The sequence below is a fragment of the Falco biarmicus genome, chromosome 9 (genome assembly GCF_023638135.1).
Source record: "Falco biarmicus isolate bFalBia1 chromosome 9, bFalBia1.pri, whole genome shotgun sequence".
Taxonomy (NCBI): domain Eukaryota; kingdom Metazoa; phylum Chordata; class Aves; order Falconiformes; family Falconidae; genus Falco; species Falco biarmicus.
The window spans coordinates 19,447,703-19,463,411 of record NC_079296.1 but is presented as its reverse complement, the minus strand read 5'-3'; the positions used below and the strand labels follow the sequence as shown (position 1 = coordinate 19,463,411).

At 37.0% G+C, this 15,709-nt stretch overlaps 1 protein-coding gene across 1 annotated transcript in view; it reads right to left on the bottom strand.

Annotated features, from left to right (window-relative positions):
* PDZD8 (PDZ domain containing 8) overlaps nt 1-15,709 on the bottom strand; it is a 59,426-nt gene that overhangs the window by 24,636 nt on the left and 19,081 nt on the right. The window contains exons 2-3 of the mRNA XM_056351431.1: nt 14,132-14,254; nt 8,620-8,722 (exon numbers count right to left, since the gene is read on the bottom strand). Coding sequence (XP_056207406.1) covers nt 8,620-8,722; nt 14,132-14,254 — 226 coding nt within the window. The remainder of the gene's footprint in view (nt 1-8,619; nt 8,723-14,131; nt 14,255-15,709) is intronic.

Genomic DNA, 15,709 nt, shown 5'->3' with positions numbered 1-15,709 from the left:
TTTCCAGTGCCTTTATAGGTTTCTACTTCCAGCTGTCAAAACAGATCCAGAAATGAAACTAGCTTCTGTAAAAGTAAATAGTGTGTTCTTAAGATAGAATCAGATTCTTTACTTTCTAGTAAATCTCGTTTACTTTTATTCCAATTATTAGATGAGAGAATATTGCTTTAATAACCTTTCATAAAATTACTTCCTCCCAGCAGTTATTTTTAAAGCTTAGGAATTAATGGCAATTCTTGGTTACCTCAGTCATATGTAACCAAGACTGCGGTTCCTAATGCACTTCTGCACATCAGTTGGCAAGAACCTGAATGCGTTTGCTCACAACGGTGGCCAAAAGTTTGTTCCTAGCTATCACAAGTATATTTTTAGAATATATGTTATTTCAGATTCTCTTCCAATAGCTAAAGTTTCAAGAACAGTAGTGAAAATAGAAACATTTATCAAGCCCAGGAAACAACTGTGTTTAAACAAAGAATTCTTTGCTCAAATATTGTTTGCAAGGAATAAAAACCCATCATAGACATACCCGTGTTGTAGCTAAACACCCTTCGTAGCCAAACTGCAAAAGTTCAATAAATGAAACAAAAACGTTACGTATTTACTACTCTATCCAGCAGGACTGTAAGCTCAGTCATAGCCTTGAAAGCAGTTTCATAGCCTTGATGCAGAGTTTTAGGCTAAATTAAGACTGCCTACAACACAAAGAAACATAAGAGAGCATATGAGCACCAAGTGCCACCACCTCACTTTTTTAACAAGGATTTTTACTCACAGCCATGGACCCCTTTTACTAGACTTACTACCCACCTCCAGGTTTTCTCTCTTTGTGTTGTTACCACCTGGAAAACACATTTTTATTCAGTAATTAAACATCCAAATGCAGGCTTCCTTCTTCATTATTTTGGGAGATTAAACTGTGCACCAATGGAAGGAAACAGTTTTCCATGTGCCCAACAGTTTACTTGGTGAGGTCCTGATTTGGCAGTGAAACATTACTAAAACCCATACAAATGAGTACATTAGTTTCAACCCAGTTACTACCTCTTCGTAGGAAAAGATCCCAGTCTCTCAACTTGAAAAAAGAAAAGTCTAGTACATTAAGAAGAGGTTGACTTTTATAAGCATGCTCTAAGAAAATGCATTTTAAAAGTAAACTAGAAGACCAAAGATTAAAACATACTACAAATGAACAAGAATCAAACCAGCTTGTTTTTCCAAAGGTGGTTGTGGATATCTGTGTTTTAACAGGTTCCTCCCCTTCCACTCCAACCACGTGCAACAGCCTCCAGCATGAGCTGCTGGCTCATCTGGATATACAACTTTGCAATAGGATGTAATAAAATAGTTTAGAAAGTCATTCCAGAAATATACTGAATTACCCAGAAACCACATTGTTTACTCTGGTTAATAAAACACTGTTATCTCTCTTACAATAAGCCATACTGTTCATACAAACAAGTTAGCTTTCATGCATCAACCATCTATTTATTTAGCAAGATCAGCTATCATTGTAAATCAACCTTTGTAAATGAGAAATACAGCTGCTGTAACACCTACTTAAACTCTTTCCTGCATCCAACATTTGGACATGCAGCAGAACAGATAAGAATAGGGGGGGAAAAAAAAAAAAGAAAAAAAGGTCATCATCACCACAACTACTAACACACTAAAATTGTGTGCCCACCTTAGTTTTTACAAGCATTTTTAAGGAAAAGATACAAAACCATTAAGTAAACACTGTTATATTTTAAATGCAAAGTTGTAATTTAAAAAGTATGACAAGAGCTTACCATTGCTATTCAAACTGGGAACTATAAGGAGGATATGGAAGATAGGCAACTAAAAGGTAACTCAAAGAATCTGTACTACAGGCTGGTGGTTATATGAGTAAACTGCAAGCAAAACACACAGCAAAAATGAATGTTGTTCATCGGCTCTATAAAAAGCATCAAAAGAACAGAACTAGTTTCTGATCAAGCTTGAAGTTTTATGTAATTTTTGTCCTAGAACAGCCATGCAGAGAGGTCTTAGGTAGGTGAGTTCACCCAACACAGCTATCTAAAAGACTTGTGTCTCTTCCTGATGAATCAGGAGGTCACTACCACGCTTTCAGAGAATACAACACCCTGCAAAACACCAGCGTGGAAGACCCCAACTGAACAGACAGTATCACCACTGGCACCTGCAATATAACTTGGTTACAAAACCTAATAGTGATTTAGACTAGAATTAAGCGGCTCCAAACCAGACTTATTTCACTATATGAGACAAGTATCTGGCTGCAGAAGAACTTCTCTTCATAAGTATAAGTACCACGGACAAGTTTCACTGTCAGCTCTTGAAGTACGAGTTGGGGATAGGGAAGCGCAAGCACACACAGAGCATTAAGCCCTACTCACTTCAGATTCTTCCCACTCAAGTTATTTTATCTGTTGATCTTTTATCTGGTACATAAAATCTGAAACTCAGCAAGTCAGATTCATTGCAAGAAGTCAATCTCTGCAGCACTCCAAGGGAGGCTAGGAAGGATCATAAATCCAGGCTTGGACGTAAAAAGAAAGAAGGTGCGTGTAAGGGAAGCTACGGACTTGGCCGCACACAATGCATTTAGTAGTGTCTGCCACCAAATGCACAAGTGTAGCAAGCTCTGCTTTCTCCCTGTCCGTCCCAGGCGAGGGTACGCATGACAGAGGATGCAGTGCATGATAGATACTGAATGATTTATAAGCAGGCAAGAAGTATCAGGTCACACTGTGACTAGAGCGATGACATTCGGTTCTAAACATCTATCTGAATATACACAAACTATAAAATAAAAAATTAATCTAAAAAAGCTGTTAGTGGTTTGGGGTTTTTTAATGTTCATATTCAATAGTCTTGGAGCAGCCAAGATGTACAGTGCATTTTCACAGGTCTCTCATTAAAACACAGAAAAGCTTTCTGAAGCTGCACGTCAAAAGGCTTAAATGTTTAGGATGAGACCAAAAAAATCCTGATGGCCTTCAAGTTTATTTGAAAAACGGATTACAGAATATTATGTAAGGTACAAATCTCAGAACTATTCCCCATTGTATTTACAAATATCAAATTTTACAAGATCATGAATTTTCATAAAAAGTGACATTTTCAAAAAGCTTCTCTTGCTTTAATCTGCCTCCTTTCTTTTGATAGGATTAAATGCTGAAATGGCAGGCTGTTAAATAAGCACACTGAAATGCCAACTGGAAGGCATTTAACTCCATGTATTTACAAATTAACGTTTCACAGTTGCTTTAAATTTTGACATTATTGTTTAGTATCTTCAGGCAACTCATTTCAGAAAGTGCTGGATTTGATTTACTGTATTTCTTACTTTACATTCATATGTTACAGTACTGGAATACCTTTTAAGTTTCCCTTAATCCCTGATAAAGGAAATTCAGTTTTACAAAGGCTGAGAAATATTACTTGGTTTTGATGAACAGGTGCCAACCAGCCTGCCTACAGCAATTTCAAAGTTACCATTAAATTTGCCTACAAAAGGCCATATCCATCAAGATATCCTCACCAAAAGGCCTGGAGATTGTGGCCTACATATGTGAATGTATATACATCCACAAATTCAGAGTGCAAGATTGAAAAGACAGTGTCACTGGTCTTCCCCTTCAGTTACTGCAGTGCTGACCACAATGTTCAGAATGAACTGGAGAAAACATCAGGCAGAATTCCTAAAAAAGTGGTGGGATGTTTAATCTTAAAATTCTTTAATTCTTTCTTTCTATTATTAGTTTACTTCAGAGGATATTTGTGTGCTCAGCTGTTACAAAAGTGAATCCTATGGGCTACTAGATGTGGTGTTTTAGATGGAAATTTTTACTTTGCAGAATATGAAATGCAGTTCCTGTATTGCTAAAGTATTCACAGAAGGGGTTTCCAAAATTAAAAGAAAAACACGCCAACAACAAACATGCCCCAACACTTACTACCTTTAGGAATACAAACTTGTGGCTATTCCTGTAGTACTACCTATTAGTTGAAACCAGACTTTCAAGGTGTTTCCTCATATCTTCTTGGATTATCTAACTTTATTATTTCAAGATCGATAATGAATCTCTTGTACCTCTGAATTTCTATAAAAAAAGAAAGACTTAAGAGAAAACTTGGAACGGATACATTTTGTCATAGTTGAGCACCTCTTCCCCACTACTTCACATTCATACAACCAATAAAAAGCACAAACCATTTAGCGTGTGTACACACTTGCTGGGTATAAGTTTATCTAGGATAGCAATCTATTTGCAATAGTATCTACAACTTGTAGAAAACTAACTTTGTCAGAAAAATCAGTACCTAAAGAAAGGCAATATGACTACTAAAATACACAGAGCAGTTCATAAGAAATAAGATTCAGACCAGCTGAGCACCCATACAGCACTCAAGGCATTGCATGGTCAACGTAAGGGGTACTTCCAGCTGCAAAGCTCCCTCAAGTCTCTGTTACTAATATTTCAAGATCATTTCTATGTCCATTCTTCTGCCACTTTTAAGGCAGACAGATTATATTTTCCTTTTATTCATAAAAGCAAATTCAGTTTCTGGTGAAAAATTAAGTTATTCTTCTACAACACTATGCACAAAGTGCTGGCACAGGTAAAGTCAGCAGCAGGATTCTCACCAAGTGTAACAGGCCAGGGGTCCACTCACTCTCAATAGATGTGCTCCAAGGAGAAACAGAACTATTCTTTTTGTTTGTAGAAATCAATCTGGTATTGTTAACTGGCAGTTCAGTAGATATAACCCCATTTATGGCACAGCCTCCATTTAATAACTACAAACATATATATAATTATTTAGACAACTAATTATTTAGCCACACAACACCTGGCTAGTAATCCAGTGCTGTTAATGCTAATTACTACATCCTATCCATACATAATGAAGTTTTACATATCAGTGCAGTGATTAATGTTAATTCCAGCTGCATGTACTACTAATTAAGATATTTAGGAATGTTCACATGTCACGTGAGAACATGCCAAATCACCTCTCTGAAGTCTTATTGGTGTTTCAGACTGATTTGATAAAACAGAAGCCTGACATACCTTTGTATTATAACAGACACTTCAATAATGCTCTAGATATGTTCAATAACACAGCATCTTTTTTCAAAACCAATGCTGACACCTACTAATATTCCATAAGTAATATGATCAGATTAAATCCTTGCCAAAATTCATTATGAAGTATTAAATCTGTCTAATCTTTTATCACAACTAACATAATAAAGAATGAAAACACTAGGAAGTATAGGAAGTTATGAGAACTTTCCTCAGGAGTGTTGTAGAACAGTCACAACAATACATCCTCCGATTCAGACTGTGAGACTCTTAGACTTTAGAGCTTTTAAACCAGAACATATCGTTCTACTTTTCACTGCAACTTAGTCTATCATTTCTTCTCCATAGTTTCTGAAGTTGTTATTAATTCTGACTTCATCTCAAATAATTATTGCACATACAAGCATTAAAAGAAGGATTTAATATTAGAAAGATACAAAGTACTGCAGTCAGCTGCCTTGTGGCTAACGCTGCATTAGAGCTAGAAATCACAAAGATACAAGTAAACTTTTTGTTTGAAAATTATCACTTTTTTTCTTTATAACTTCCTATTCCACTATTCACACAGTTACAATTTCTGAGAAAGATAACTAAGTTCATGTTAAGTGTGTCAGCAACACTTCTTACATTGTTGAGGATCTTTGGCAATACTCTTGCCACTCAGTGAAATGTTCTAACATTTTGTAACTTAACTTGCATATTTAACCTGATTTCCTAAGGAAAAGGGACTTCCATGATTTCCCTGCACCTGCTGAATATAAGCAAAAGGTAGTACTGTTAATTTCCAGTTTCCATGTTCTATGATATCAAGATTTTCAAAAGCAGGACCTTAAAATTAGGCCACCTACCTAGTGGCCTTAAGTTCAAGGTAGCTGAGCACAATGAATTCTTCATATTGACAGCAGAGCTAGAGATGCAACAACTCAGATCAAGGAGTCCCCGCACTCCGGCACACACAGTGTTTGAATGATGCTTAATGAAGGACTGCAACATTGATGGACAGAAAACCCTTCTGTACATCACAAGGCCTGACTTCCAAAAGCTTACGAAATTTGAAAAACCTGCCATTTCATTTTAGATGCTGAAAGAGATGATGAGTTCTTGAGAGTTTCACCCCGAGTACTTTTCTGTAGTTTTAAAAACGAGCCATTCCACCCACCATCAGTTTAGTCTTACTGCCATCTGCTGTCACAAACTCACCAGTGCCACACTGACTGTGGAAAGTTGGGGGTTTTTTTCCCCTCTTCTGTTAAGAGTGTAAAAGAATATTCTCCAATATTACTACTCAAAATTATCTAAAAATAACCAAACTCATTTGTCCAGAGAAACGTAATGGTAAATCAGTGTACTGACACCTTCATTGCCAGACCACCAACCCTGCAGTTCTGTGCAAGCTTTCACACACTGTTTATCCCAACAAAAGGGTCATGCCCATGAGTAAGTATTAGCATTATCAGGTCCAGAAGATCCTAAAACTGTTTGGGGTTTTGGGTTTGTTGGTTTTTGGGGGGTTGGTTTTGTTTTGTTTTTGAATGCTAGAAGTATTGCTTGTTTCTTTAAAATTTTGAAATATTTATTATTATTAGGAAGGGGTTAAGACCATAAACTGGCTAGACTACTAAGGCCAAATTGCTCCTACCTTTATGTATCCTTATGCAATCATGCAAAGAGGCTTAAACCTTTAGATTAAAACAAATTTAAAAAGTTTAACACAACTAAAAACTACTGCATAAACCAGATTAAACAAATAGGTCTACAAAAACCACTCAGATCTACCTCCTGCCTCGTGCTTCAAGGAATCTATAGCAACCTCTAGAGTTAAGCAAACCATAATTCTTTCAGGACCACTGGAACACTTCATGCCATCACCTCTGGTGGTGCTGTGCTTCAGCAGCTTAAACTAGCTGAAGTTACTGCCATCCCACACTTCTTTCTCCTTTCCACCAGCACTGGAGCCATCACCCAGCAAGCCAACTCAGGGAGTTGACATGGCTAACTCACAAGCACATAAACACCACTGACTGCATTAGGAGTGAGTAGAGAGGGGGCCAAGACAGAGACAACTCTGGAGAATGTAGTCCCTAGCTGCCATCAGTTTCTATATGATGTCTGGCTGCTGAATCACAGTTCTCTGAAGAGTCTCAGCCTGTGCTGCAGCTGCAGGCTCCCTGCTTGTCATTTCCCGGACGCACTCAGACAGCCATCCAGTATTAGAGGCTACCCTAAGAAAACATAGGTGAACCTGTACCCTTCCTTCAAGTTTTTCAGTTGACTAAGAATACAGCAGCTAAGACAACAAAAAAAAAAAAAAAGGCTTTCTGTCTGTTGCTCAGCCACATAGGGTTTTTTTGCAAACCATAATATACAGTAAGTCAAAAATAAGAATCATAGCATTTGTCACAAGGAGTTTTAAAAACAATGCAAAGTGGAATTTAATTGTCTGAATGAGATGATGAAATTCTGGATTCTTGCTGCTCCAGTGGAAAAACGACACTGCTGTCCAAACACCACCAGTCAGATGTAACAAAAGCACAGAGCTTAAGCTAATGGCACTCAGCAGAAGATAAAATGCAGGATTTTTGTTCCAGTGATTTCTTTGCATGACATCAATTGTTAACATAAAGTCTTTTTAAAGCCTCTGTAGATTGTTCTTCTTTTGATTTGCTTTGGTTTTTAATAAGCACATTACTTACTGCTCACTATAAGCCTAATTCAATTTGATAACTACCACAATATTGCTCTAATGTGAAACTGAAAGGCTCTTGCATACATTGTACCTCTTGTTCAAGGGGCCAGGGAGGAGGTAACTCATTCTCATACACACACACACACACACACACAAAAGGCTATTTGTACGGTGAATGCTCCTAAACTAATGTTACTAAGTATGTTAATTAGTAAAATATTGACTTACAATACCACCAATACTACTACTTTCTGTATTTGCAGACACTTGTAAAAGTATTTTTCTTTAGCAGAGAGGGTAGGATTCATAAGCTGTAAAAAAAGTCAGAGATCTCTGGCAATTGCCTGTATTTTCACAAAATGCAGGGGAAAAGAAGGAAGTCAGTCACATGAGCTGCTCTCTGAGCACACGTGTCTTCAGCCCTCACACCAGAAGGGAACACACTCCTGGCCAGTGAAAGACAGGTGTATCTTACTCAGCATTTTCTGAACACTACCCCACCCAAATATAACAGGGCTATAAAAATGCTTACTTCACACTATTTGTTTTAATGCAGATGGACAGTTGGCAATGTATTCAAACCAGGAACATTTTAAGCATAGTTGTGACAATAGAACATGATATAATCCATACATGTCAGTTTGACAGTGAAATACTTTGGATCAAAAAAAACCCCAATCCCCAAACCAAACCAAAACACTGGTCTATTACGTTTTGGGTTGGTTTTTTCCCCACTATATCACCCATTTGATTGTCCAAAAATACACTCTTTCTAGACAATGTATTAAGAACACAAGATATACTGGAATAGGCAAAGATTATACCCTTTTTTACCATTTTAATAGAACTTCTTGATTTTTCTTCCCAAACATTACTGCTCAGCTCCATTGTGCAATGAACATTTGTTTCTCTTTCATAGGATCCAAACATAAGTAACCTGAAATAGAAAAGCCTATGGTAAGAATTGTCATACTATTACATATATCCCAGATACCATATTATCTTTACCACATTAAACTTACCAATCTTCATTTATACACTCTATTATTATTATCAATGTGTACACCCAGAGAAGTCCATACAGCTTCACACCAAAGGAAAGGCACTGCCACCCTCTAGTGGAAGAACTCCATAAATATCAAATATAACAAAATTTTTAGCTAGGGGTCTTTTTTTTGGTTTTTTTTTCGTTGGTTGGGCTTGGTTTTTTTTGTTATTGTGTTTCCCTTTTCTTAAATAAAGTGGTCGATTGGCAGACTAGTATTTTTCCAAAAATTTTTTCTTTTTAAAAAAGCAGTAACAGCCACAAGTCTTCCATCTGAGTCTTGAACTTCACAATATACTGGAGCTCTTCTTGGTTCAAGAGAATGTCACTATAGGCTAAGTCAGTTTACTACTGCTTACGTTCCTGTTCCCCTAAACTGGGATCCTCTTAACTGTAATTTTTTGTAATACTCATAACAAATGAAAGAGCCATTCCTGCATAACTCCCTATTCCAGAAGGCTACAAAGCTTTTCAGGTAGGTATCAGTACTGCTATAAAAGAAAACCCAATAACTTTTAAGCTATAAAACAGCAATAAAGTTGTACACAGCTACTCACAGTAGCTGGAAGCAGATAAATATTTTGGAATAAAACTTCAAACAAATCTCACTCTTTCAAAAGAGCTGTTCGAATTTAACACACAAACTTTTCACATACATTTGACAAGGACAGTTTTTAAGCTTTCATCGAAAGCATCTTATTTATGATTCTGATATGTTAAACAACTCTTTAGACGATAAAGACAAAAGCTGACAGAAACCCACGTCAATTTCCTCTGTTTATCTTGTTGTTAAACAATGTTTCTAGGTTAAATATTTATGATCGAAAAGTGCCTAGCCTACCAGGTGGGGAGATATAAAGTAAACATACTTTGAAAAGTAAGTTTCAAGTAAAGCTACTGAAAACTTTCTCCAACAATCCGAAATGGTAAACTAAAGCCAATCCCCAAGGGAAAACACCTCCCTGGCTGCAACAGCTCTCTAGCTTGCACTGCAGCAAGAAGAGGTAAAAAAAATATTTCTTCTGTATGTCTCTCCGAAGAATTGTTTAACAGGTCTTTAACTGAGTACATGAATGCATGGAGGAGATGCTAGGGGAAGATCACATTTGGGTTAGTGTCCAGCTTGACCACCAGCACTTGTTTGTCTAGACGCTCTTGATATGATCACCGTAAGCAGAAATCCAGCCTCAGAATCAACTGATTAGGTACTTTGTGAGGACAAGACTAAGTTTGTTCAAGGTTACTTGAACAGATGAACTCACGCCACCTTTGCTTATTTTTAAGCCATCCCCGCCAGCTCGCTGTGGCTTTTCTGTTCTGCTTTTAGTAGTTGCTTTAGAGTAACGCAGGGTTTCATCAGTGCCTCACTGATACCAGACAGTTCATCAAAGCTTTTCCACAGCTGATCACTGGTTGCATACATTTTAGGTTCTGGTCACCTAGACACACCCTCAGGAATTTCCCAGGGGTAATAACTGTCTCTCTAAAATATCAGTACAGTAGCCATTTAGCTGTCCTGTACTAGTGGCAACTAAGAACAACAACAGGAGATACCTCAAAATGGGAATAAAACATAATTTCCAGCCAGAACCGTAACATATGGTTATATGGAAACAATGGAAAAATAACAAGGAAAACAATGAGCCGTAACAGGATTTCAGCTTACGATAGGTTACCAATACACAACTTAAAGAATGTATCACAGGACAGCAAAACCACACATTTAAGTTTTAAAGAGCATTTCATGCTGGAGTTTGGAATTCAATTTCCAACTTCAGAAAGACAATGGGGAAATTTTAACAGCTACTACACTAAATAAATTTTTGTTTGAATAATACCTCCATTAGCATGCAGAGGTACTGTATTCTGTGACACAGGTGAAGATAAAGGCTGACATTAAGATTGTGTCACAACACATTCAACCAAAACAACCGGACGTTAAGGGGATCTATCCTACAGATTGAAAGTTTATAAAATCTGTATGAAAGACAGCCAGAAACAAAGTTTATAACTCCAGCTATAATTAAATCAATAAAGGAACGTGATTAAATTACCACCTGAGTGATTAAAATATGCATACAGAAAATGAATTTCTACTCCTCCTCCAAGTGCAAAATGGATGATTCCCTGAAGCAAGCATGAGGCAGAAGAACGTAATTCAACAGAGTATCTATCTACAGATATGAACACAGTTGTTTGTAGCTGTCCTACTTAGCCTGAGCACTACAAGAACTTCAAGACATGAAGTGTTTGCCCACTGATACAAAACAATTGAAGTGCATGGAGGCTGTGGGTCACCACAACTCTCGAGCTGAGAGCTTAAAGCGAGTCTTTATAGTCTTCCAGAAAGAAGGATGAATAACAAAGGCTATCAAGTTTCTGCTTTTTGTAGGATGATGATGAATTACTGATCTGCAAATTAACAAGAATCTGGTACAGGCAAAGTACTCACCAACCTTTACGTATGTTTTACATACAACCAGGTACGTAAAAGCAAACGATTTATTTCCTTTACAATCCTCTCCTAAATTTTTAATTTCAACTGTGGCCTTTGTATTTGCAAGTATTCCAGGAGCTAAAAATAAGCAGAATTTTCCCCCAAATTTTAGGAATGTCAAAAGCAGATTCAATATTCACATACTTAAAGGTGACACTGCTGCACACTAAAGTCCACTTGAAGATAAAAGTAAAAGAACACATAAAATTGCAAACTGGAGTCTCAGGTACACTCTATTCTACTAAATAACTATTCTATAATGTTATTCTATTAAATAACTAAAGAAAATTTCCTTGTTCACAACGGTTACCTATTGAAACAAATGCTAATCTAGAAAGCCCACCTGATAAACTCTGATTATATTAGGCGAGAATACTCTTCCAAAACTGTTAAATGCTTTAAGACTTTTTTCACAGTGTATCTTCTCAAAGCAATTAATATAGCAAAATTTAACAGCATGTCACTTTATTTTTCCATTTTCCTTAATAATTTAAGGTAAATGACAGATAACTGCACTTTTGCAATGACTGAATTCTGTGAGGGCATTGCACTTGTTGAAAATACAAGTTTTCTTGTACAGGTCAGATAAAAATTTGCAAAACATATTCCTTATTTACACCAAAGTTCCATCTTTTCATTAATTTCATTTTAAATATGTGCAAAATTTAATTTTTCTTTCAATAGCATGACAGCAAGGAAATTAATATGGTCAAGCCTGCAATTAGAAAAGGAAGTAGTGCAAGAAGTGCAGATATTTAGTCATGTGAAGACTATGATGATATTTAAACAGATATTTACAACATTAAAAAAATGTTTGCTAAATGTTTTATTACTATAGTTTCACCACTGTTTTTCAGACCTAAGCAGGAGAAGTAGCAGAACTCTGTTACCAGACTAGACTGGTAGCAGTCAAGAATCCTATTCCAAATTCTGTACAGAATCCAAGGAATGGCTACTGTACTGACAGGGAATATAAAAGCCTTCTGGTGCACTGAGCAAAACTGAAAAAACACACAGAAATGAAAGTAATCTTTCATTCTGCAACAAGAATGATCACCAAGAAAAATTTTCAGGTCCCTGTGGCAGATACGAATGAAAAAGTTCTGTATTTCAGCACGCAGTGCTGCACTGCAAAACAGCCATTGCGAATGGTCCCAGGCAACCCTCACACCAGCTCACGTATGTACAGTGGTGATTAAAAAGGGAAATTTTGTCATTGTTACTTTTGTATATATGGCATATTTCTTCTTTTACAACAAAAATCCTCTGTGTCTTTCAGCTTCTACCTCATCAGTATCTGCCAATGCAAAGTAATCAAGAATATTTACTCACAGGGGGACTGTACAAACAGCAGTTGTAGTTTAGTTCAAAAAAGGATGAGACACCTGGAAGATCTGAGGAATTACTATGGAACCAAGAGTCAGACATCTAAATTGAGAGGTGTTTGTTCAGACATAATTTTCAACTGTGTGTTGAGAAATTCCAAGCTGCATAAACCAGTCTGATTAAGTCAGACCTGAAGCTTAAAAGACCTGACAAGCCAGTGACTGCATCCTCTCCCAGCCATCTGATAAGCATCTGTGACAGCTGAAAACACTTGAGTGGTCAGAGGATGATATCAAACTGAGCAATCTGGCTTCTAAATGTAGTGGAAAGAAACAACACTAGTGATATGTTGGTGATGTTATACAGCATTTCAGATTCAGGAAAGACATAGTATCTAAAAGATTTCTTTCCAAACCAAGAACCACTGCATACAACTTAAAGTAGTTATTTTGGGCCCTCTTACCACAAAAATGAACACACTGCTGGACTGAAATTGGAGACTGCCTATGAAGAGAGATCATGAGTGCCCTTAGTATGGGTAAAGAGGAAAGGAGCCAAGGATGCAGAGTCACTTAGTGTTCTTGGATCCTTCAACAGAAAACATATCAACAAAGCTAGGCAGACAGGTAAGCAGCAATTGTATTACAAAAAATAACCACTGCTGTGGCCCACACAATCCTCAGAAGCAGAAAAATATCTTCTGGAAATCCATGGCATGGATAAACAATGTTAGTACAGCAAACAGTTCAGACAGTTGTACAAGGCTACAGAAAGAAGTGCAAAGAGGGGCTCATATGGTAGTATAAGCAATGAAAAGAACAAGTTTTTTAAAAAAACGGTCTTGCTGCAAACCAGAACAGAACGACACATGACTAGATCAAAACCTGAGCACTACTTGGATAAGATCCAACATAAACCAAGAACTGAAGTCTGACACACAAAAAAAAAAAACCAACACACCACACCAAAAAACAAACAAGCAAATGAAGAGTCCACACACCTTTTCTTCAGCTTTCATGAGAATAATTTTCTCTTCAATGAGTGAAGGAAGTAGATTTTATTCCTTCCCATTATTTTGTTCAAAACAAAGGCAACAAATAATGCCTTATAAAAGTTATGTGGATTAATTTAAGTAAGACTGAGTGAAACAATTATTTCCCTTCACTTACAACATAATACAATAGGATAATTACAACACTTATACTGTCCTGGAAAGAGTGTGCTGAACAAAACCAAAAAAACTCAACCACCAAATAACAGGAGGCATAGATTAACTTGTAACCAGGCAAAATTCAGCAGAAAGGCAAATGCACACACCCACACAAAACACAGAAGTGCCTCAGAAACTTACTGCAACTTCATTTGACCATTTTTACTTAAAAAAAATACATTTCCTGATTAGAGTGCAATCACGACACAAAGTTGCTATTTCATGAATCAGAACATGCCTACAGCTAGCAAAAGACCACAAAACATACCTTGTACATTCAATTAATGTGACTTTTAGTCGCCCTTCTGTCAATAGAGAATCCTGTATACAGAGGTCTCTATCTTCATATTCATCGGGTGGCACTACTTGAAATGGAAAAAATGGCTTGAACCTGAAAAATGTAGAACAGACTTATCTTAATTCACATTACATAAATAACACTAACACACAGAAATAAAAAAAAAAGTAACAGGATTACAAAGAATCTTTAAACACACCTAGAGAGAAATACTACCATTCCTACATATTTGTTAGTCGAAAGTCACAAGCAGAAACTACTGAAGATTTTTGAATGCTGAAGACTGGAGAATATATAACAAAGATTACTTCACAGGAATAGATTATTTGAGTTATAGTTCATAGTACTGGTAATTTTGAGAAAGCAGGAAGCTGATCAAGTCACAGAGTGTGTCTACAATTGCAAACGTGATTTAACACAAGAGTCCTTTTGTAGTAGATATCTTACCAGGTTTTTAAACCCATCTGCATAAAACATCACAGCATTGAAAGACAAAAACATACTATGACCCTAAAGTGTAAATTTTTATGACACCGCTGTACTTGGAGAACTGATGCATCAATAAACAGTACACTTTAGTTACACAGGTTGATACTTCTCTCATTTTATGAAAAACATTCAGTTGCTGTTTTCAGCCAGTCTTCTTCAATTAAAATAAAGATACAGGTATTCTAAATATTTGCCCCGAGCTTTATTTCCCTCATCACAGCATGTGATTTACAGGAAAAGCAGTTCATGTTCAAGATACTAAGTGTTTTACACACATTATCTCACCACATAATTCTCTCTCTTTGATTAGAATATGCAGAGTTATAAATACCGATTTCATTTTTAAGTGATAGTGCTTCAGTGTCAGACACAGCCATGATCTGAGGGAAGGAAGGAGGGGGAGAGGCTGCACAGCTGCTGGCCCACCACATGGCAGACACACACATGCAATCCTAACAGTAAGGGCCACAACCCTGCAAATAGAACGATAACATGGGATCTGCGTGAGCATTTTATATAAAAGTACATGAAAAAGCACTTGCAGGGTATTCCTTATTTCTGTTTTCCTGTTTTGCTGTCATTTCCAAGCACTGCCCTGTGCCTTGGTTTCCATGCTCCGTTACTGACACAGCCTCCCAATGACTATTTCTGTTGAGAAGACTCAGAAACAGCAGGACACGAGCACCACTGCCTGCAGGATGTATCTGCCGTTTCATGAGAAAGAAGTCTTTCATAAGTACTGTTTGCTCAGAGGCATCTGCTTGTCACATTCGGAGATCGCAATATGTTCAGGAAACAGTCACATGGACCTGAACTGAAGAGTTTCAGAAATTCAAATAAATAATTAAGTGCCCTTTAACTGTCAGCACACTCTCTGGGAGGGAGCTCAACACTCTGATTCAAGACACTTCATTTCTGTATGAGCACCAGCCTCGTACAGAGCCATGAGAAAGACATTTCTTTTGTTCTCCTTGTGAATAAATACAACTCAACACGCCAGCCATTTTCCTGAAATCCAATTCAACTTCTAACTTTCATTTGGTTCCAAGTTTCTCCCTC